This window comes from Amblyomma mixtum, chromosome 3 (genome assembly GCF_055824585.1).
Source record: "Amblyomma mixtum isolate Tamu chromosome 3, ASM5582458v1, whole genome shotgun sequence".
NCBI lineage: Eukaryota > Metazoa > Arthropoda > Arachnida > Ixodida > Ixodidae > Amblyomma > Amblyomma mixtum.
In genome coordinates this window covers 358,693,271-358,717,558 of record NC_143014.1, presented here as the reverse complement: position 1 = coordinate 358,717,558, position 24,288 = coordinate 358,693,271, and the positions used below count along the sequence as shown (strand labels likewise).

Below are 24,288 nucleotides of genomic sequence, written 5' to 3'. Positions count from 1 at the left end.
TGTTCCGTGAAGATTGCATACCTGACTTCATTAATCAAATTTTTTTTTAAAGACCAGGGTCTCCCTTTAAACGTCTGTTGTCAATGTAATCACGAATTGTCTCCATGTTTCAGACTTCCGAGTAACGGGGGTATACTGTGAACATTTGCCGAGCCATTTCATCTAATCTTTTTGTTCTGGTTTCTCTTCTGCACAGTCCTTCCAAGATTTCACTTGAAAACTGCATGTAACGAAAACTTGCTTGCAAAGGAAAACTGCAGCTTTTCTCAATTTTGTTATATCTAATATTAATTCTGTTTCCCCCCAGGTATCATTTGGTTGAGTTTTTAAGTGACAAGAGCACATATGTTGTCCCATCGTCATGGCTTTTGAATGATGCAACATCAGCATTTGCTTATTGGCCTCCGGCTAAAACAAAATTGGATGCCATCAAGGCAATGACCTCAAGGAAGCTGATTGATGAAAAATGGAGCCTCCATGAAGTTAGAGTCGTGGCCACAAAAGGTAATGTTTATTCTTAGCGAAATAATATTAACTGCTGACTGAGGTTTGTACGCCCATTTAGATGCCCTCAAGGAGGCACTGGACAGACTGACTGATGCCGAAAACACATCAAACCTCGACTCTGACACTGATCATGTGAGGCAATCTCGGAAAGTTCGGAAGCGGCGCTTGCTGTCAAGCTCAAATGAAGAGGGCCTGGTGGTGGAGCCGCCCCACCAGCTAAAAGGTACCCAACCCCTAGTAGTGTCTTCATTCTAAATGGTATATTCAAGAGCTGACTTCAACTGTTCACTACTTTTTGCCCATGTTATTTTTGCAGTTTTCCTGCATGCATGTTTGCAGCGTTTATTGTTTAATTTTCAGAAATTCTCAGTATTTCACTCCCCTAGGCCTTCTTATATATGAAAAACAGTTCGCAGGCTGCCACCGCCGCCAACACCGCCACCTTCTGCGAGACCACATGTGCGGCAGTCGTTGAGCCCAATGCCAACCCAGTCGCAGGCTCATTGTCGTGAACTGACAGGTAGGGAGGGCTACTAGAAATTGGCAACCAGATTTAAAATGCACTGTGAATATAACAAGTAAAAACTGTGCATTCAGTGGGTGAATCATACTTTAATTTAAACTGTAAGAATAGTTTTATGCCAAAGTTTACCTGTTGTTTCTGTACCGACTTTTAAAAGACATACATAGGTGCTATTAGGGGAACCATGAGAAGTCCATTCACTGCTTCCTTGACTGTGATCTATAGTACTTGAGTATCAACACTTTAAATTCGTATGGAGCTGACAGGATTATTACGAGCAGCTCTCATGGAAAGCATTTCATGTAGTTGTATTTTGTAACAGCCTGCAGGGAACCAGAACTCCTCCCGGTTCCAGTGTCCAGGACAGAGACCAGCGAGGCTGCAATACCTCGGCTGTCAGAAACCCTAGGTCAGCAGCTGCCTGCGGTGTCTCCACCACCAGCAGCAGAAACAGCAGCACCACAGCAAAGTATGTTATGCTACTGTTATTTTAAAGAATGAGAAATTGCTTAATCTATAAAAAAATTATGTTCAGTGTGATTAACCTCTTTGTCTTGGCACTCTAAAACCACACCTCAGTATTTATGAAATCTCTATTTAGCAATTTCTATTCCAGTGAGCAACCAAGCAGACTTTGAGAAGCTTAACTTCAGTTGTACATAGAGAGGGCTGCTAGCAGACAAGGGTACCGGGGTGTTTGAAACCAGCTGACAGTGTTTGCAACCGAGAGAAGCATAGGGGACCAATCTTATGATGGTTTCAATTGATGAGAAATTATTAGCATAACCATTTCAAAGATGGGAGATATATGGAGCAAAGAGCAGAAGAAAACGACATAATGCTGGTGAGATCTGGACCTATGACCTCAGCATATCTCGTACGGTGCTCTGCCTGTCGCTGCAGTAGTTGTCCAGATATGCATAAAAGTAGAAGGCTGGAGAAGTGATTGCCTTCTCCTCTGTTTTGTTGAAATCTTTTCTATGTAAAGGAAAATTGCACAACTAGTTGTAGACTGATGAACACAGCAATGGAAAGACAAAACTTCCCGTATGCTTTACTTTGTTTCAATGACCATTGGCTTCTTTCATGGGCTGACAATGTGCGTATTCAACGGCAGGGCCGAGAAGTTTGGCAAATTTTAATGGGAGTGCATTCCTTGGGTGTTGCCTCGCAACAACCATAGCATGACCAGATTTCGATGAGAAAGTGATCAAAGGGCCCTTTCATTATGTGAGGATTTTGTGGGACGAGAATAATGCTTACACTAGGATACTGTTTTATTTGCAGTGGAAGCAAGCCAACCCGCGACATTGCAGGCAATTTTGGACGCAGTTCAAAACCTTCACCGACGTCAGATCTGTAAGAACAGCAAGCATATATTTCAATTTACAGTTAAATCATAATGTAAATACATCTGTGTCGTGGTTTAATGGTTTCGATTTGTTTTGTGTTCCTGATAAAGATGTCGGATCTCGAGTTCATTTTTCAAAGTTACAGGAAAGGTTGTATCACCTAATACCTCTTCAATCTTTCCAGAAAAAAAAAAACTTCATGAACAGCCCTTTTTAAGTGGAATAAATCATGTCGCAATGCTGTCAAAAATATATTGGCTGTACATGCAAAATGCGGTGATGACAACTCTGAGTAGCTTGCATGGCTTATTGAGAGGGTAGTAGTATGGCACAGCGTCTTTAGATGTTCACAACTACACTGAGTGAAATTCACTGGTAGCAATGCGAATCGCAGCAATGAAGATGCTCGAGATGTGAAGTGTCGACAGATTAGTTTTCTTTACTTACGTTGCTCACAGATGCTCTTAAAAAGAGAAGTGCTTAAACATGTCTCTCCTTTACACTTTCTAGGCTTTGAAAAAGAAGTTATGAAAAAACTTGCCGACGTCCTCGTGACGGTAAATGACCTGCATAAAGAGCAACGCAGCAGATCAGTTCAAGCTGCTGTAAGGCTGCCAGCAGACTGCCCTGGTTTGCCGGTAGTGTCGCTGGAGGCACTGATTTCTTTTGACGCTTATCTGCAAGATGAGCAGCACATGCAGTCTTTGGTATGTAGTTAGTCCTTTAGAGCATTTTACTTGAGAGATCTAGCGTATATATATTCATGTGGGAACCGAACTCCGCAAAGAGCTTTTATGTCGGAGGCAATGTGAGCACTAATTAAATTTCAGGGAAAAAAATTGAAGCTAAGGAAAGCTTGTTCGTCGCTGCAGACACTTTATTATACAAACCTCAGCTATTTATTTCAAGTATTGTTAAAAGACTATAGCCACCTCATTTTAGTTGCGTTTTGTTCTTTCAAATGATTCGTTAGACGTTAAAATACATGAATGGTATATTTTGGTTTCTCATGCGGTCATGCTCTTTTGGTTTCATCAATTGAACGATGGCTTTGATGCTTGGTGGACTTATAGGTTGCTCGAGGCATGAAGAAGAAACCTGCAATATTAACGCTGATACATAGTTTTAATTGACTACAACACCTAAACCAGTCTGCTTCGAGAGCTGGGACGACAACAAATGGCATATCAGTAGTTATATTGCCACTTTTTTCACACCTCATGTGACCTGACGGCCAAATACATTTCACAGCCGTCATTTGGTTGTGAAACCAAAACAGCATCGAGAAGAAATGCAATTGCAATTTATATAATGGTCGTATATGTGAATACACGTGCTGATCCATGTATATTAAGCTCTAAGGTATCAGCTGAAAGAAAACACTCAAGCAAAAGATGTCTATAGTCCTTTAACTGGTATACCAGAGCTGTACCTGAAGATAGACTAAACACGCATACATTTCAACAGTGTAAACTTAGAAAAATCTATGCACATAACCCTTTCTGCGGTTGAGGCACTTGACAGGGCCAGCACGTCTACATGAGCGTAATGTGCTTGAACTTCTGTGCAGCCTTTTTCTTTTTCCAGGTCTCATATTTTGCATTAAAAGGGGGCACAGATGCAAAGGCTGCTGTGCGGCGAATTTTGAAGGCAACAGTAAGCAAGCCTGTTGCCCTGCAGTGCAGCTGGGCAGGGTCCAGGGGCCTAAAGCATAGCTTTAAGAGCCTCAGCAACATTCTGAGCCTGCTTCTTGGTAAGTAATGCCGTCCATAAACTGGAATAGTGTGCAGTGGTGGGAGTGTACAGCCCAACTACTACTAGGTACTACTACCTTAAGAGCTATGTGCAGCATTCCTCAGTAAGGCTGCTCGGCTGCTGACCCGAAAGACGCGGGTTTGGTCCCGGCCGCAGCGGTTGAATTTCTTTGGAGGAGAAATTCTAGAGGCCCGTGTACTGTGCGATGTCAGTGCACGTTAAAGAACCCCAGGTGGTCGAAATTTCCGGAGCCCTCCACTACGGCGTCTCTCATAGCCTTAGTCGCTTTGGGACGTTAAACCCCATAAATCAAACCTCAGTTAGGCTTAGCCAGTCATCAACATTGAGCGTAGGTAAGGGATAGGCACAAAGGAAGGCGTGGGGAGAAGGTCAGGCATGTGCAAGTGTGAGCCTTTTCGTCTCTACCACTGGGAAAACCCTGCAGTGACTACTTAAGGCTCCATGCAGGTACAGGGCTCTCTAGACTATATGAGCGTTTCGGTGAGCATAAGGTCACAAATGAAAGTGCTTAGTTCGCGAAGACTTAGCTCGTCACGTAGCCAAAACTGGAATCGAGCAGAAATATCACTCCCAGGCAGCAATGCTTGCAGCAGAGAGGAAGTGTAGTGCTTGGGACGCTGCACGTCAATGTGAGGCCAGAGCCAGCTACTGTGTGGCGGGGGTGTAGAGGATGAATGCGCTTGAAACAAGATTATATACCTTGATCAAACTGTAGATGCTGCCAGTGTAGAGACAAAACGACATGTCTCAAACATGCAGCACTGCATGCTGCCGAAGGTATTGCTGAATTTTGCATTGAAAGTGAGCTTTAGAACTTTCGACCCAACAGCTGAGGCTGGAAATAATGTAACTTTCATGCATACTCTGATAAAATTTCTCAGAAAAATTTGGAAATGGGTTGCAGTCAATATTATTTTTATTTCTAATTTTCATGGCAGGTGCATAAATGTGTTGTACATCGACATAATGTTGACAGAAGAATGAAGTGGAAAAAGGCTCTGAAGATGTAGCAGTTGTGTGTTCAGGCTTTTCGAACTCTTCTTTCATTTCCATTTCTGCAACATGCTGGCTAACCTACCTCAGATATCTGTTTCAGTGTTGTGACAGCAAATGTATCTCCATGTTGAAATACCTGCTTATTGGTTTAGTGGCATTAATTAGTAAAAGACAAATCATTGTGTATGCAGAGCCTCCTAGCTTTACCAGAAATGTCGAAGTACATGGTGGTGCAGACATTTAGAGCGTGCATTGACAGCAAATTTTTCAGAATGTACAGCACATGCACTCATCTCTTGCGATAATGGCTACACTGCTTAACGCGGCGGTAAAGGCATGGTGTGTATATATGGCATCAGCAAATCCAACCCCATGGAATTCTAATTACCATATAATCTCGTATAAGGGCTGCAGCCATAAATGGGGTGCCCCTCGTTTTGAACTACATAGTTAAAAAACATGGTTATACGTTATCTTTTCAAATTCATGTCTGGACCACACCTTCCAAATTCACAGCCCAAATTAAAAAAAAAGTGCACCCCTTTCATGAGTTTATACAGTATCACAATTAATTTTGTGCAGAGGCCTGTACTGACACACTGATTTTTCTTTCAGTGCTTTGCATGAACAATAACAGTTCAGCTTGTCCTGCAGCCACAGTTTGTGTTCTTAGCTTTTTCTTTAGTGAAGCATTTCATACAATTTGCAGTGTGTCTGTTTCTTCTGAAAGTTCATTTATTGCTGATTTGTTTTGGTGTGCGTATTTGTTAATTTTATGGCATTGGTGTGCATGTACTCTGTTTTGGCAGGTGCAACACGCAGATTGTTTGACACCACAGAAGCATGTGTCGCAGATGCCACGAAGAGGTGGCTGATGTTCGCGGGGGACCAGGAAGGGGGCCGGACTGCAAGGCGTCATGCAGCCTTAATGGCTGCATCCAGCACTTAAATATTCTGTGTATACAAATAAATGCATGAAGTAAACGTACTACCTGATTTTGGCTGTGTATATAGTAGTGCTCATCTGTTGTCTGTAGAGTACAAAACAATATTCCGGATAGATGTGCAGAACGTAAAGCATGGGAACATTATTGCAGCTATACAAGCTAATCAATTGCAAATCTAGGACTAGGTGGTTATGCCTCACTCGTTCATGGAGCATTGCAGCGAGTCTGCTTGCTTCTGGAACGTCGATATCTACTGCCCGAGTGCAGGGCTGTTCAATGAACAATGGTTTTTTTCTGCCTTTTGATGTTGTTAGTCCCTTTTGAACCCAAGGTTTGTTAATATTATATGGCAGAAATTTTTACTACAGCATTTTCCGGGCTCTTTTTTTCCAGTTTATCTGAAAAACATCCTTCATCGAGATTACCTCGTGATTTGTCTGTTGCTGTTTGCCCAAGTCGCTGCAGATTTCTCTCATTCAGTGCAGCAGTGAGAATAAAATATGCAACTGTAGATAAGATTAACAGCATAAAAAAATGCATTTGCAAAGTGTTCCAACAGTTATTGAATTCACGGTGCCTCACCACATTTGAATATTGCTGTAAATGTGGAGCAAAAAAGATGCGTACAGACTGGCAGATTTACAAAAATGTGCAATTTTTAGATGCCTGGTCCAATATAGTACTTTGCACCTTTCTTTGCAGAAGTCTTTTGCAGCAATGCAATCAGCTGCTGTACTGTTGCATTTTACACCATGCTGCCAAGTGGCGATAATGGTGTTTTTTGATACCATCATCTCCTAGAAGGGATTGTATATGTTTGAGATGTTTGGCAAGTGGTGGCCCCAAACTGCTTGCAGAATACCTCACAGAATGGACCAGGGAGGGCTAGAAGCAGCTGCAGGTACTGAAAAAAGAAGGTGCTAGGAAAAAGCTAGAATATTAATTGGCCAACATGATTGGCCTACAAACAAAGAAACTGCTTGGATTCAACATGGTGTTAGAGTACAGGCCCTGTGATGGCCCAGGGAATTTCCAATGATTGTTCACCCAGGTGAAAATTTTTTGCTGGTTTCCTGCTGGTTCTGATGGAACCAGCAAGCAACTTGCTGGTTTCCTGCTGGTTCAGTTGGAACCAGCAGGTCCTCTGATGGTTCTCTACTGGTACCAGCAAGGTGCTCACTGGTTTTCTGCTGGTCCCAGCAGGCAGCCTGCTGGCTGTAATGGTCCCAGCAGAACACTCACTGGTTTCCTCCTCAGATGCTGCTGGAACCAGCAGTGCACTCAATGGTTTTGTGTTTGGACTCTAATGGTCCCATTTGATGACTTACTGGTTTTCATTTTACTGTTGGTAACAGAAGGAAGTAAACTAGCTTAGATTTTTCAAGAAAAAAAACAGCGCAAGAATGATGGCACAATAGCCCGGGTCAATTCTTCGGAGGTACGTCTTAAGTTCTTGTCTCATTTTCACTGTTTTTTTTAATGTAAACAAGCAATGAGTTAACTAGTCAAACTATTCACTCTTGGTGTTTGGATCTGCTGTTTCTAGCTAAGGACCTACTGTTTTGAACTCTGTGCGCTTTATTCAGGATGGGATGTGGCATGGTGAAATACAACTCAAGAACAATGTTTGGAAATGTGCATATTAGAACTTCTACTGCACACATTTATGCACAAAAAAAGTATTACCTCTGGAGGCCAAACTGAAGCTGAGCATAGATAATGTGAAATGTCAAGCTTTGCACACAATTCACATGCATGCAATTTATTGTCGATTCGAGAGGCACTCAAAAATTGACAGCAGAAATTTTATGCACACTGAAAATGTCATTGCTAATTTCCTCTAAAAAAGTATTGGTACATTATACAACCTATATATGTCGACACAATGATGAATACAAAAAGCATGCATTGATGCATATAACTATCATAATAAAAGAAGAACTGAGCAGAAACAAGGCACAAAGAAACAATCACTTGGTCCTAAAGTAGCAACTCTGCAGAGTGGCAACAGCGTCTTACTAGTGACTCTTGGAACATCTGGCTGTCAGCCATATAGAGTAGAGGTCCGTGAGTGGCTAGAAGATTAAAAGACGAGTTTTAGCAACTTGGAGCTAAGCAAATTATTCTGAATAAGGCAGCATTTGAAAATACTTGCACAAGTAAATTACACTGCACCTGAGTGTGAAAAAACACAGTGCTATTCCATGACCAGAATTTACCAGACATAACAGGAGAGGCATTTATGGTAATGCGACCTACACACAACTGATGCTGCATAAATTGCTCTGCTCAGCTGAAATCATTACAGACTTGAATACAGCAAAACAACTGAGAAGAAAAAAAGCAAAAAAGGAATTGGAAGAATACACTTCCAGATGAATTTTGACCGTCCAGTGCTAACACGCACCAATGAAAATGAAAAAAAAAATGCACAGGCATTTCCACATTTTCTTTCCACCGAAATGAGGCTGTTATAGCCAGGATTCAATATAATACAACAGCAGATGCATTTTCTCCAATTCAGTGGCTCATTGTTTAGATCGCTCGACTGCTATGCCCGAGGAAATGGGTTTGATGGAGGCGAAATGCAAGAACAGATGTACTGTGCATTGTGAACGCATGCCCAAGGTGGTGAAAATTAATGTGGAGTTCTCCACAAAGATGTTCATTACAGGCCATGTGACTCTGGGACATTTAAGTCCAAGCAAAACAACAACAGCAAAGTATTTTTGTAGAGATAAAAAGTTATATTAGTGGAAGTATAGACACTGTGGTAGCATCAATTCCATATTTTTAGAAGTGGATGCATTTCTGGCTGTTATCAGACCAGACTTCAAATCATGTTATGGGCTATGATGTTACAGAATGCCTGCATATGCCAAGCGTAGGACCCACAAATCAACCGCAGTTGGTCAAAAACGTACTGCAAGCAATTTCCAAGAGGTGATATCATTTCTGGTGCAGAACAAACAGCGAAAGAAGAAATGAAAGTAAAATTCAAGTAGAAAACAGTTGCTCTCACTGTCCTATTAACAACCGACAGAGAGCATTTTCAAAGAAATTCTTACAAAAAAAAACTTTCCATTGAACTCTATATAGTTGCATGGGGTAACATTAGTAAAAAGTTCCACTAGTTTTTGGGAATTCGCATCCTCAGATGTCATTATGTGCTCTGTACTGAATGCACGACGGGACAAGAATTTATTCGAAAGTACAAAAATCCTTATATTGCCAGTCATGTCCTTGAAGGAACAATGTGCTTTATTTTTAGACAGGTTCCCAAGTATGTCTGCAAGGCTGTGCGGTTTGTCTTGTTTGGCCTTGAGTATTGCTCACTGTGAAACACAAGACCTGGAGACACAATAACTCGGTCATGTTCCACAACAGGACCACTTATGATATTGCCAACTTGGTCTTGAACAAGGCGAAGCAGCTGGTCAGACGCAGCTCGGGGCCTGCTGAGAAGTAAAGCACCTTTACTATTTGATTGGCCAGCTTTTGCCAAAAACTTCAAAGTGCGAGGGCTAGCTAAGGCTTTCATACTCCTGAAGTTGCTGGCCATCATGAGGCGCTCTACAATCTGCAGCGAGGCACCTTTTGCTGATGTGACTAGCTGCTTAAGTTGACCAATGTTGGACTCAAATTCAAAACAAGAATGTGCTCAAAGTGGTCCTTGGTGCACAGCACTCTGAGGAATGTGCAACAGCGGATGCACATTAAAAGTCATCTGTTTTTCTCCATATAGAAACTGCATATCTACAACAAACTTTACAAGGCAGTTCGTGCTTTCAGCTATGTCAACCAAGGTCACTGTGTCCTGCAGAAGAAGGGCAATACCCTTAACAAGTAATGCAAAATGCTTAAGGTATTGCCGTAGAAGGATGCCTACCAAACATGGCAATGCAAAATACAAAAGCCACTGTTGCCACTCTGAGGCTTTCCAGTACTTCCTCAGCAAAACTGAGCGCGGAAGACGTGGAACACAATCATGTGGCTTTATAGCGCACAAACGCCCATCTATGGCTGCCACTGTTTCTGGTGCTCCAATGTAGTGCTGCTCCCCTACATCGGAGAGCCAGTTCTCAGTTAACTGCCGCGACACACCCAGCAACATACAGTGCATATAATCTGGGGTAAAGCCCCAGATTATATTAAAGTGTGAGAGATTAAGTAAAGGTGTTAGGCCTTTTACACCCTGAACAGGTCGTCGATCATCTCGATCATCGTCGTCATTGTGTCTTCAGCAGTCCTGTCAGGCACAACAGTGTTGACGAGGTACTTGACGGTTCCTGTTTGGCATAGTAAAAAAATGAAAACCACACAAATTTTTAACTTTATAAAGGTCTTGCACAGTTCAGTGCTTCAAAATATTCGCACATTTCTTCACAGAAGTATTTCTGAGAATCACTTCTACAATACATTTTTTAAAAACTGACAATGTGCAGACATCTTGAAATATGATATTGCTGCTCCAAATAAGGTACAATTTTGCCCCAGTGCTGAGAAGTGGCAAGGCCAAATACATTGTACACTAAAGTAGGTCTTTAAAGGAAAGGTTCTTAAAGAAAAGCCAAAAATCTGCCTCAACACGTCTTATCAAAAAGCAGACTCTGCATTCTTAGCTTTGTTATCTTCACTAACCATCCACAGATGCCCCAGGGTGCAAACACCATCCACAGCCGTAGCAGCCATTGAACTGGGTCAAGTGCTGCATGGCCGCCCGCGCAGGTGCGTCAGCACAGCAGCTGAAGCAGTATACCTGCGTAAGCAAGCACAACATCTATTTCCATGCTAAACAAAATCACAAGATAGCCAATTTGCACCAAATGCTATAGATTATTCTACGTGCTCTAACAACATCAAGGCACGCTTTAAATACAAACGGAACATTTTATGTACTTTTCTGATTTGTCACTCTTGCTGCAATCCTGTCTATGTACTCTGCCTTTAATCAACTGCAATATGATTGCGCACTAAATGTATTGGCTGGCAACATTATCAAACTCTACACAAATAGCGTTATGAATTGCACTGTATGAGAACTTCAAACCATACAGAGTTGCTCAGGTGCAGTGGTAATGGCTTGAATTAGCAGGAAAAACAAGCTGCTCAACTTGCACCCTCATTATCTGCGCTGAACTATCAATAGTTGTGCGTGTCATTCTCCCCTGTGTCTGTTTCCGAAAACAGTGGATTCTCTGCTGAATGAAGAAACCAGCCAGCCCAGCAACACACCCTTTCAAGTTACAGTTAGTCTATGCACTCCATCTCAATGCAGCATTTACAAACCAGAATAGTCTGAAGCTCTGCTGTTCAAACAGTTTCTATAATAGCAGAAAAAAATTACCTTTGAGTGCACAGTTCCGTTGCCTGCCGTCCATGTGATGCTGTCGGTTGACAAACCATCCATTTGTTCCACAAATGTATTTAGTAGCAGTGTCATGTCAGGATGCGTCTGGCCGTACCAGAGTGCAGATACAAGCACATTTTTGTGTCTAATATGTGCTGGTAGTTCACTCACTGTCATCTGAATTGGCCACACAGAAAATTTTGACGATTTGAAGACCGGGCTTCCGTCTGTGTTAATAGTGAGGGTGAGGTCATTTCTGGATGCCAATTTGTGCCTAAGCTCTCTGTAGAGGGAGCCATCTATTATGTCTGCCATCTCTTCCTTCTCGACAGACAAACTCTCCTTTATGATATCAAGTCGCTGACAAAGCGCACTAAAAATATCATTTTCAGACAATAAAGATGAAAGCAACTTCACAACGCGCAGTGTTATAAAAAAGTGCCCATCCTGAAGCATCTGCTGGCCGCTGTAGTGACGCCCGCACACAGAGCATGTTACTCGCACTGCATTTCTATCGGCAAGATCGCCAGTGGTCTCGGCAAGAAGTTTCATGCAGTTTCCACAGTAGAAGTGGAAACGGGCAGCTTTAATTTCAGCCCCGAAACTCTTTTTGAAGCGATATTTCGTCGCTGGCATATCGTGCCGAGCAAGCACGTGCATTATTAACCTTTGGAGGGCTTCGACTTCCTTCCACGGAAGGCCAAACTACAACACAAAGTTCGCCGTCAATGCCAGCAAATCGTCAGCAGAAAAGCTACAATCTTCCTGCGGCACTTCTGCGTCGATGGGAGGCTGTGGGTCGTCACATGTTGACGTTGACATCACTTCATCCGCCGAACCAGCGTGCAAGTGGCCTTCAGCCGTACTCTCTGCATCCTGCATAAGTTGTGTCTGTGTTGGCAGCTGCGCCCGCTGCGCGTCACTATGTGGAGTTGTTATCGAAGCCTCCGCATGGTCGGCGACACTGCTGTGTGGTTGAGTAACGTCGGTGGCCTGCTGCGATGCATGTGAGTCCTGCGCGCGCCGGGCTGATCTCTGAAGATAAGTTTTCGTTGAATATGGGATGGAGGAGGCGCTGCCTGGGTTGAGGTATTCCTTCCTACGGCCCATACTCTCTCCAGTGCAGTTCTATGCAAACCTTGAACTCACGATGCAAATGCTGGCTCGAACTGCCGGCAGCTCCCCACACCATAAAAGTTTAAGTCTTGGATTGGACTGGATGAGGTTGGATTGCAGGCTACCCAAGGGCACATATTGCCCACAATAGACGCGTATCAATTTCAAAATAAGTGCTTGATTAACTAATACTTATGCGTTCAGTCAAAATAAGCTAGTCATATTTATAATTATTTGTTTCTAAGAATTATTATTTACTTATTAGTTATTTTGTTCGGAAATCTGCCAGAATCAGCCGCGACGCCGGGCCGGCCGGGTACACGGCCACTATGGGCTGTTATTGTGCTTTCGGGAGTAGCGTGGTTGCGCGCTTGTACTGTCTGGTGCACGTTGTGCGATTTTTCAAGACTTCCTTCTTTGTGCAGTACTGGGCACCATGTTCGCCGTTGTGCGTTTTCTTAGTGACCGCGACAATCGCCTGCACGTGACTCCCGTGCATGACATTGAAGACTTCGCACCAAAAAACAGTAGTGACTACGACAACCGCGCCGTATATTCTGCTTATTGGCGGGACCCTGTTGACGACACAAACAGCGGACTGTACAATACTCAAGTTTTGTTGCTGGCAGGTATGTGTCAGTCCTCTGTAATGTTATAGTGCCAATCCATAAATTCTCATTTCTTACAGAGAGCGAAAACAACGCCCACGAAAAAATGCGGGAAAAGAGGGTAATAATCCCGAAGATACGCGATTCCTTGCAAGAAGGAACAGACGACGACGAGGAGACGCAAGCGAAAAAAAAAGGCTGAAAAAAAGGTTGCCACAACTAGCTGTTTTGGCAAACTCTTATGGCAGCTTTCGGGATTGCCGCATTTAAACTTTTTTCCGCGCTTTCCTATTCTTTCAGAGACAAAAGAACGACAAAGGCAACGCGAAGAAAGTCCTTTATGAGGAGATTTAAAAAAAAATCTTGAAGTCGCGCACAAAAAAAGCAGTCTCTCTGCAGAAATCTGGAGCCCAGGTAAGGGTGGTTGTGTTTCTTTGGTTTACTTTGGGTTACAAAAAAAAGTACTGACATCAAAACCTCTCCTAAACATTACATAATGCAGTTACATCCAAGGAAAAGATATTCTTCTTTGAGCTCATCAGACAGTGATGACCTGTGTGCCAAGAGTGAGGTGATCAAAATGAAAAAGCTGAAGGAAGCCTGGAAAGGACGTCCCCAGGAGCTGCAGGAAGGCGAGCTCGAGAAAGAAAGAGATTAGTGGAAATCTCGCGCCCAGGAACTGCAGGAAGACAACGTGTTTTTAAAAGCACAAGTTGCAGGCCGGCAAAGGTGCCTGGAAAGCAAAATTTTTGCGCGTAAGAATGCTTTTTGCTTTGCACTAATATTTTTGCTGACCGTAAGATGTTTCAACAAGACAGCTCATGCGCTTTTCTTAAATTTGTTCATTATTGTTTTTCCTGTACAGTCAAACAACAAGACAAGGGTTGCAGTCGAGGCATGACTACAGGTTGGTTTCCCCGTTGGCACTTCATGTGATGATTTGGAAACTGTGCATCGGTTGCACCACAGGTGCCATGATGCAACTTTCCCCCTTCTTCATGAAGTCATTTTTTTTGTCAAACAGACTTTCCCAATAGTATGTGCTAAGCAAGTGCTATGAGAGGTTTGGCTATACCTGGTGCACTTGCTGCAGAGTGCAAAGTGTGCAAATCTAACAGGCTTGAGGTTTCGGGCAGCAAACTGTGACGTGGATGAAACCTGTTCATAACATTTACTGTTGCTCCCAACCCGTTTTTATTGCAGCACCTTCTGTGACGGCTGCCATGGAAGACTTGGTTGGGCGTAAGTACTTTGGTTTTTCATCTAATTCCCTGCATTTCAAAACTGGAGCTACAGTTATCAGTATATCTTTCGAACTTTAGCACCATTGGAGGTCCTCGACACGGCCCCCAGCGAACGTGTTCCCTGTAAGAAGCAGTTCTGTCTTCATTTACAGTAAATTTGTTTTCACTTAAAGCAATGTATGCTCCCAGGTCACGTATTTTAATATTGCTTAATGTTGTGCAGAACCATGCCTATCTGCTGCTACAGAAGCAGAGGAGTACACTCTGAACCCTAGAGAGCAGCAGCAGCAGTACCTCCTTACACCTCCAGGTAAGCAGTACACTGATGTCACCTCAAACATTATATACTTCGTTTTGTGTATGTCATGATAAGGATTCTTATTTTTCCCTCACTTGTAGCTCCAACTGGAGATTTCACCTACATGGGAGACGGTTCCGTGAGTAATACTATGCTAATAAGTTAAATAAGTTGGCTACTTTTCATGCTTACCATTTTTTTCTGTTGGCACATACATACTCAGTGGATTTTAAATAATGCAACTGACTCCAAAAGCCTGTTGTCTGTAGTATGTTTACTATTTTTATGTTACAAAAGCAAGGGCCTTTCCAGGCATGCTCAAGTTTGCAATTTGAGTTCGTGCCTGTTAGGCAAAGAAGAACAGCAGCATGGCCAGAACACAGTCATCCTTTTTATGTGTTGCAATAGCAAGGAGCGCCTATTATTCATGTACTCTGTCCTAATAATGGTATGAAGTGACATTGGCCAAACAGTTTCTTAGTTTTGCTGTACACTTGCCAGAAGAAACATGCAGTAGTTTTCATGTTTCATTGTTGCTTATGGTACAGTTATTGATCCTCAGCATTTTCTGTTCTTGAATTCATGCATGTTGAAGGCATCTGCTATCACAGTGTACTTCTTTTATTTATTTGGGTGCTTTTTTTTCACGATCTCAAACAAGGTGTTATTGAAATTCCTCCATTATTTTCCTCTTTTCACAGTTCCATTTGACAAAAGGAATTGTCATAAGCGGCATATGTGCCGAAAAAATACTTAAAAACAAAAAACCAACGCTGGTTGTTAAAGACACTGCACAAGCCATATGGGGAAACGATGTCCTAATTACAAGGAGCGTCACTGGGACAGCTTGCTCCAGGAAGAGAGCGTTGGAAGCGCTCCCAAAACAACCCCTGACGCCTGAGAAACTTCTTGTCGTTTCAGGTACAGCTGGCATGAACACTTTCTGTTGCCTGTACTGTTGCATGCCATAAGTTATCTTTTCGCAGCATGAACAAAAATGCAGTAGGGGGATCTAGCTTTTGGCATAGCACGTTGCCAAAGATCTGTTTATATATATTAGGTGAACACAGATGTCGTTGTACTTAGTATCACTGGAATTACGAAAAATGTATACCTCTTCACCTCAAGCCTCTGCATGCAGATAAATTTGAATGTGTTACATCACAGGCCGCTGTGTTCGTACAATATTCTGGTGCACAGAAACAACACTGAGGCCTATGGAATACAGGACAACTTGACCTGGTGGCTTTTGTAAAGCTGACAAGCCATGTGCATTCCTGACCATTGTTGTAGCTTTTGTGGCTGACTGCCAAGATCCGGCTGCACAATTGGCAGTCTCGTTGCTGCAACAACTAGTATTTTTTTGTAATGCTTGAAATTGACTTTTGTCTCTTTTTATAAACACTCAAGCTCTGGGGATTACAGAAGTCTATCAATGTTGAAGAAACCGAAAAGAACTTGACAAGAATCTTGACCGAAAAAATTCAAGACCTGTTGAAATCCAAGCTGCGCAAGCAGATGAAATTTTGAAAACTGCAAATTTTTTTTGGGGTGGTTGTATTAGTCAGAGCTGCGCAAACCGATTAAAATGTGAAAAACTATGACTGTGCTAGAGCAAGATCCATGTGGGCACTGTCAGCGTAGCACAAAGATGCCAAGCCACGCGATAAGCCGGTTTACTGCTTAGAATGGTGCAACCAAGATAGCAATCATGATTTCACACTTCGCTCGAAATTTGCTGAAAAGTGTACCAGAACATGCATTTGAGCTTGTGCAGACACCAGCTTGTCGCTTGGACACATTCTCCATATTGACGAGTAACAGGTCTGCCGACTTCCTGCAACCTTCTGCTGGAACCAGTAGCTACTGGTTTCAGCTACTGGTTCCATCACCTACGGGTCCCAGTAGCTGCTGATTCCAGTAGCTGCTGGGAATGTGCTAATAAACCAGCACTACTGGAACCAGTAGTAAACCAGGAGGAAACCAGCAGAAAGTTTTCACCTGGGCATGCTTGGCCTTCCTTACATTGGCCAATGGTTGGCTTGTCACCACATCCAAGCACAAATTTTGATTGGTGTCCAGCATTTTGCCAATCATGGAAGCGTTGACCACTGATGATTTGCCTTGCTTGGGCCAATAAAATTCTGCTGCTTGGGATGATGAATAAATGTTGAACAGCATACGATGACATTGCTATAACATTCATGCTATAGGTTAATTGTCTGCCCTGTCGGGCTATTTCTGAAGCCGAAATAGAAAAGCCGGTACCAGATCACTTCTCACCATGACAATATTAATTAATTTATTTATTTTTATTTCGAGTGCAAGTTTCCATGTGGTCTGTATGCAAATGGTGAGCAGTGCAAGTGTACTTGCTCTCTGTGACACTAAGGTAGAAAGATATATTTCTATCTAAAATATTTTTAAACAGTTGTAATTCTTTGTTTTTCAATTAAACACGAGACAAAATTAAAACTGCCGAAGAACTTTAGTTCTGGTTTCACTGACGCCCCGCAGCCTAATGGCCATGGAGATCACTATTACAAATCCAAATCGAAACCGCAGCTACTCGCGGCCGCGCCGAGAGCCAATCTAGCCAAGCCTACGACGCGCGCTCATCCGAGAGCCTGCGTGTCAGCGGCAGTCGTGGTATAGATCTTCACGTTTTTTCTTCTTCTAGTACAGTTTTTTTTGCTGTCGCCGTGCCCGCGCTGCTGTGTTTCGTTGTGGTTTCACTGGAATTCAGCTGAAACAACGAAGGCTTGCCCAGAGAATGACCTCAATGGTGAGTGATTTCTAGACTTCCATTGTTGTGCTGTGACCTGTGTTTTGGCACAAAGCCAGTAGTGTATATATGTTATCCATGCCTTTCGTGATAGTTTGATGAAGGGCTACATAGCGTATATATGTTACCCATGCCCTTCGTGATAGTTTGATAAAGGGCTACATTTGTTGTATCATGAAGAGAATGAAGTGTTCGCTAAGCGAAGTGTCTATTCGGCAACGACGCCGAAGAACAGCAGAGGCTGTTCACGACGAACTAGAAAACTGTTTGGCATTTGTCAGTCCTGATAATGGTCATGGCAGCAGGTTGTGCGCAACAGTAGCAGAACAGTATCAAGATGCCTTTTCATTGCATAATGTTATTTTATCTTTTTTATCAGCGCCAGCCGAGGACGCAGTTGAAAGCCGCAGTTCTCACTTGTCGGATTGTAGCACTGCTAGCAACATCTCTGGCATAGAAAGTGCAACGTAAGAGTTGTCGCAGATTTCTGGCAATGATGAGTTGGTGGTTTATGAAGATAGGATGACACTTGAGTCTGGTGCCGCTACTCAATGTCTAGAGCACGACTTGCGCGTGTGGGCAATTAATAGCCAATTGCCTACTTCTCACCTGCATTCCCTGCTTAAAGTGCTGAAGCCATACCATCCAGAGTTGCCCACGGGTGCTAGAAAATTACTAAAGACGCAGAGGCATACTGATCCAGCAGTGATGACCGATGGTCATTACCACTACTTTGGAATTTTTCGTTCTCTGGAAGAACATGTTGTGCATGTTCCTTAACGTCTGCACTTTGTGCGAGGGCATTAAATCAGTTCTCATGCATTCTACTGGAAGATAGCATAAATCCAGCAGCATTGTAAGCAAGGAACCAGAATTTATTCTTTCACTCGAGACTGACGCTGCTGCATCATGCCAGCAGTTTAGTCTTTGCCCTCCCATTCCCAATCAGATGTATACTCTTATAGCCAACATTTATGGGTCTGTGCAGCGATTTTCGCCAAGGGTAAAAAAAAGTAAAATATTCATTGGTATTCAATCATCCTTCATCATCATCAGCCGGACTATACTCACTGCAGGGCGAGAGCCTCTCCCATATTCCCCAAATTAGCCCTTTCCTGTGCTAGCTGCATCCACTTGACCCCTGCACCCAGCATCATGCCACAAAAGTTTGTGATCTAGCTTATGTAGCCCAGGAAGAATCGGCCGTTAGCAACTTTGCCTTTCAAATTGTGCACAGCAGTGAGGCTGAAAAAGACTCTAGGCTGGGCCGGCCCTCTTCGCTTGGTTTACTCTGTCGGCCACCCGCCATGGCACAATTGAGGGAAGACAAAGGGAGTGATATGCCACCACCTCCAGCCAGCTTTGCCTACATCTACAAACGCCCTTGTGGTTTTAAGCAATTTAATGGCCGTCCCCATAGATGGACCGCTTGTAAGGCAGGATTCAAGCGAGACAGCAGCATTGGCGATCGCTGTCAGGTGCGGAAATGGGAATTTTTCTTTGTAAATTATTAGCTTCCTTTTGAGGAATTTTAGGTGGCATGAATAGTTGATGTCTTTTATGTAATGAACGTATTTTTTAGCCACTTTCAAAACAGTTTGTTGCTCAGGCCGTTAAAATATGCTCGCGGTGCCAGGGAAGGGCGTTTTTTTTCTCACTATTTTGGTTTGAGTCAAGTCACTGGGCATAAATTCTTTGTACAGAGCTGTTCAATGTCTGTGTTCATTCAGGAGTGTAAAAGATTTGTTATTAGATGTGTGCCCACCAAGATGCTTATGTTATAAAATTTTTGGTTTCCTTTTTTTTTGCAAGGATGCAGCTTCGCTTGTGACATCATGAATTAGAAGAGACCACCATCGTGAGCAGCTGGAGGCTACCAGAAGACAAGCATATTTTAGACGTGCTAAATTGTTCAAGCAAATGTTGACAGTACTTTAAATTTGTAGTTTTCCAGTGCAACGGTGCATGATCAAAGAAGGGATGAAGCATACTTGAAGAAAACAGCGCAGCAACAGGGACAAGAGAGAAGATGAGACAGGTGCTGACTAGCAACTGAAGGTTTATTGAAAAGGAACGCATAAAATATGCTCTCTTCACAACCAAGAGTGCGCATGAGCTGCGCAAGCAACATTGATAACCTGTCAACTTCAGTCATGGTGGTCTGGATACAATAGTTCACAATCATGAACAAGGACCAACGGTTGTCCACCACTGTGAACTGTTGAATCTTGACCACCATGACTGAAGTTGATAGCTTTATCAGTGTTGTTCGTGCAGCTCATGCGCGCTCTTGGTTGTAAAGTGAGTATATTTTCTGTGTCCCTTTTCAATAAACCTTCAGTTGCTAGTCAGCGCCTGTCCCATCTTCTCTCTTGTGCCTGTTGCTGCGCTGTTTTCTTCAAGTATGTACCAACTTGCCGTTTTACTGATGTTGGGAAGAAGGATAAAACACAGCGCTCAATGACAACTATTTAGTTAATCGCGCAGACACTGCTTAAATGCCCTTAGACCAGTGCAGCAGGAAAAAAACAAACTTATCACACCTTTATCATAAAAACTATGAAAGAGACATCATTTCTGCGTTATATGATACAATTGAAGTATTGCTGACACATTGTGGACCAGCTTTTTTAATATGATGCGTCTCTGTCGCTTCACATGTGGTTTGTGGTCTGCTTCTGCTAAGGATCTTCACACTTGAAAATCTCTGTACACTCACTGCAGTGCTCTTCAAGTTTGGAATCTGTTCTCATTCTTTAGATCTCTTGTGTGCAGATTGCATTTGCGGGCCTCTAGCATTTTGCCTCCATCGAAAAGCAACCACCGCGGCCAGGATAGAACCCGTGTCTTAACAGGCCAGTAGCCGAGCACCATAACCACTGAACCACCGCGGCGGCTCATGTACTTGTGTGTGTGTGTGTGTTCCGTAGGGCTGGAAAACTATGAACTTAAATCAGTGATGTTAACCAGCCCAACAACTAACTCTGCTGTTCATAATACCTCTGCCCCTTGTTTCTGAATGGCCAACTAGGTTGCACTGCTACTTTGTTTATTTATTGCAATTTTGTGCACAAAATGAATGTCTTATATTTGGGAAATACAAAGTCCAGGTGGTGCATGTTTTCAAGGTGTCCTATTGTTATGTAAATAGTTTACTGAAGTGTTTTGTATTTATAACATGCCAGTTGAAAAATGTGTGCACGTTTTCATGCTATGGTAATGTGGCTAGTAACTGTCTAGAACATTAGCTCTGGTTCTTGTTCCTGAGTAGCTCACATGTGTGCTGTTTTTTTTAGATTTGTTGCAGGTTTCTTTATAAAGTAATTAAATAAATCATATCTGTGAAAATGTAAGCCCACGTGGTGCATTTTTCAAGCTATGCCAATGTGTTTGTGTAAATGTTGAGTGTATTATAAGTCTGCTTCCTTTTTCTAAATTGGATTTCTGTCTGTTTAAATAAATCAGTCTAATTGTCAGAATAACCATGTCATGGAAGCTTGTTGCATCTAAACGATAGGAGCACTGGTAGAGAGCTGATGAAATTTACATTTAAGGATTTATTTAGAGTAAGCGGTCTGGAAAGTATGGAAAAACAATGTTGTGCAGTGCAGTCTTGTAAGTATTTGTATTCTATAGCAAGCACCACATTACAGTGTAGCAAGGAGTAATGCTCAATTACTCATTCTTGTGACCTTAAGCTGCTGTAACCATTGTGGTATGACGATACCATTGTACACTGTTTAGCTTTTCAGATCACTTTATTTTGATAGCTGAAATATTTCAGTAATTTAAAATGCTGCCTGAAAGTTTCTGAAACATTATGACAGCATTGCAGAAATATTACAGTAACATTGTCGTGGGAATGTTGCATGTGTGCAAATAAAAAGTTGTATGAACATTAAGAAAGTGTTGTAGCAATGTTGCATTAATATTGTCTCCAGAAGTTGCTTTAGCATTGACTGAAAGTTGATGTAACATTGGATCAATATTATCTCAACGTTGTCTTATGTATGTTGCATTAACGTGGCAAAAAGAGGACGCTAGCCACGTTAAGGCAATGTTAGAAGCTAACGTTGTGGCCACACTGAGGCAACAAAGCGTGCTACTAGGGTATTTGCAGCAAATAATTATGTTCTGCCACAAAATTGTCAACAAGGTAGTGCCACATAGCGTGTTCGAGAATGTGGCATCTTTGCAAAGCTGCATCCACTTGACCCCTGCACCCAGCATCATGCCACAGATTTTCAGGGTCGTTCACTCTTAGCAGAGCATTGAGTTCAGCTGTTCTGTTTTGTATTTTTAATGTTAACACAGAACAAAATGAACTTCTCTAACCCGCTAGCGCACGACCGCACTCTTCAGAGGGCCACCGCGTGCGACACAGTCGCTCATCGCAGCAAAGTGGCGGTGTGCCTGGACGTGGTGCTTCGCGTCATCTGCCACTTCGCTTCGATGCGCAGCCGTTTCGGACGCAGGGACCCTCCAAAGAGCACGACCATGCGCTAGCGCATTCTAACTAAGAGTGGACGACCCTGTACCTTCTCTTACTATGAAATCGTGTGCATAGAGAAACTTGTTTTAGGAAGTACGTAACAACTACGCAAGCGTCGAGTATTCTCATCAAACGGCAGAGGACGCAAACGCGAAAATAAATGTTCTTAAATTGAAGCACGCAAACTTCTTCTTTATAAATAATTATGCGTCAACGCCAATGTTTTAACGTATATATGGAGAGGCAATTTATTGAAAATGTTCGGAAGTTTTTTTTTTTTTTCGACCATCGTCTGCACTGTTTGCACGTGATTGTGGGCGTTGCTGTGCTGCAGGAGCGACTTTTCTCGTGTTGGACAGCAGGTGAGACACATTTCATACAGAAATTGTGTTTGAAAACACTAACATAAACCGTCAGCACAAGCAACTGTTGCGTTTTTACATCGCAGTGAGCTGTTAACATACTGCGTAAGACGCGCGGGGGGTTTGTTTACGAAAGTAAGGGAGTGGTATGAGTGGGGTATGATCGAGGGCCCAGAGCACGAATTAATAGAGCATAGATTCATCGCGCGGTGCAGTTTAAGGCCGAATTGCTGCGCAGTCTTGAAACCTTGGGCCTTATTACTGGGACAAATACGAATATATTGTTTTGCTCGAGGTGAAGCGCATTGCACGCCATATTCCCGTATCCTTGCGAAGGCCCGGCGTGGCGCGTATTCCAAATCCTGAAAGGGCTCGTATTTGTGTGCGTTTTTATCGTAAAGACTCAAAATTTTTCTTACCTCAACCCCTGGCTCGTTTGCGATGAAACTGCACACAGAGCTTGCGTATTATGGTAACTTTTGTATCGTAGCAAGTTTTACAACCGTACTTACTTAGTTTAGCCGTGCATGATGCCAAAGCGTAATCGTCTGCGGCGAGATCGGCGAACCGAAACCCAAAACACCGAGTTTTTGCTGAAGGGCGGCAGTAGCGCCATCTGTCTTCTGCAGTGGAAAGCGTCAGAAGGCGCCAAGGCGATCGTTGCAAGGAGCGCGGGCCCTTTGAATACGCCTTTCCGGCCTTTTCGTCTGCTTCAACTGAAGCGGTTCGAACATTTTCGGCCAACTGAGCGGAAAAAATGGCAGAAACAACTATTTTAACGAGGCTGTGCCATTAAAAGAATATTTTTTGACGTCTTTTTTTCGTCCAATGACTTTATCCAATTCAGCTTATATCCTGAGCTGTTTTGAAGCGAAAAGCTTTACTAGGCTCATCAACACCGTGCTTCGCGTCAGCCACCCCTCGGCGCCGCCGCGGCGCGCGCTAGGGCGCCACTTCTCCTCCTCGCCACAAGTTTACCCCTCGCCGCTGCCGCGCGGTCGGTCGCCGCCGCCATCCCAAGAGAAGGTTCTTTCGCAAGGCGTTGCGAGGACGCGTGAGCGGCGGCGGCGGCCATAAAAGAGGCCGCGGGCTACGTCGCGCGCCGGCTGCTTGCTACTACTCTGATCACCGGACCACCTTTATGGCTATACAAAAAGTGCAAGACATTGTGTCCATTGAAGAAGAAGAAATAAAGAGATTTTAATAGCCTTGTATAACGATTGTACAAGCTTTGTATACCTAAGACAACAAGTTTTGGAAAAGCTAGAAAGCTATACCCAAATTGTAACGCTATGTATGAAACCTTAAGCTAAACCACGAGCATCGCCACGAAGCTTTTCGCTTCGAGATATCCAGGCTTAACACTTTAGCTAAGCCTCAGCCCAACCTTTTTTGTCTTGTTTAATTTCGTTGTGGAAGACAGATGGCGCTACTGCCGCCCTTGGACGATAACAGGTGGGCAGCTAAGGTATTTAAATATTTATACAGAAAGAGCGATGACTCACAGTGGTGGAAAAGAACTAGAAAACTAACCAGTAAGTATGCAGGTCATGAGGACGGAGAAAGAAAGAGCATTAAACGACAGGTTAAAAACGCGGAAGTTAAAAATTGTATGAATTCAATGGAAAAGAAACATAGTGTAGAACTATATCGATACTGGAAAAGGCAGATCAGGAAAGAATTTTTCTATGATAACTCAAGTGGCAGTGCCCTACTTTTTGAAGCTAGGTCAGGGTGTCTTAGAACGCGCAGCTACAAAAAGAAATTTAACGAAGAAGATGACACATGCGCAGTGTGTGGTAGATCTGTGGAAACAATTGAACACCTCATAATCAAATGTGATGGTATCCATCCGGATGTCGATGCAGGCGCAGTCACTCTTCCTGAGGCCCTAGGGTTTAAAGATAACAATGGTCATGCACATAAATCTGC

At 43.0% G+C, this 24,288-nt stretch overlaps 1 protein-coding gene and 2 pseudogenes across 1 annotated transcript; 2 read left to right on the top strand and 1 right to left on the bottom strand.

Annotated features, from left to right (window-relative positions):
- Positions 1-437: 437 nt before the first annotated feature.
- Positions 438-6,142, top strand: LOC149356474 (uncharacterized). The gene is made up of 5 exons (XM_089575363.1): positions 438-504; positions 566-730; positions 1,353-1,499; positions 2,318-2,389; positions 5,964-6,142. The coding sequence occupies exons 1-5, from the start codon at positions 438-440 to the stop codon at positions 6,101-6,103; spliced, it is 591 nt and encodes a 196-aa protein (XP_089431489.1). The 3' UTR covers positions 6,104-6,142.
- Positions 6,143-9,130: 2,988 nt separating this feature from the next.
- On the bottom strand, positions 9,131-12,629 carry LOC149356473 (uncharacterized; annotated as a pseudogene).
- Positions 12,630-13,003: 374 nt separating this feature from the next.
- LOC149356472 (BEN domain-containing protein 5-like) lies at positions 13,004-16,247 on the top strand (annotated as a pseudogene).
- The last annotated feature ends 8,041 nt before the right edge of the window (positions 16,248-24,288 follow it).

Bases quoted from the DNA above. Each gene is read 5' to 3' on its own strand.
- LOC149356474 (XM_089575363.1), top strand. From the start codon at position 438: ATGACCTCAAGGAAGCTGATTGATGAAAAATGGAGCCTCCATGAAGTT. The intron at 505-565 runs GTAATGTTTATT...ACGCCCATTTAG, and splicing joins TAGAGTCGTGGCCACAAAAG to ATGCCCTCAAGGAGGCACTG. The intron at 1,500-2,317 runs GTATGTTATGCT...TTTTATTTGCAG, and splicing joins AACAGCAGCACCACAGCAAA to TGGAAGCAAGCCAACCCGCG.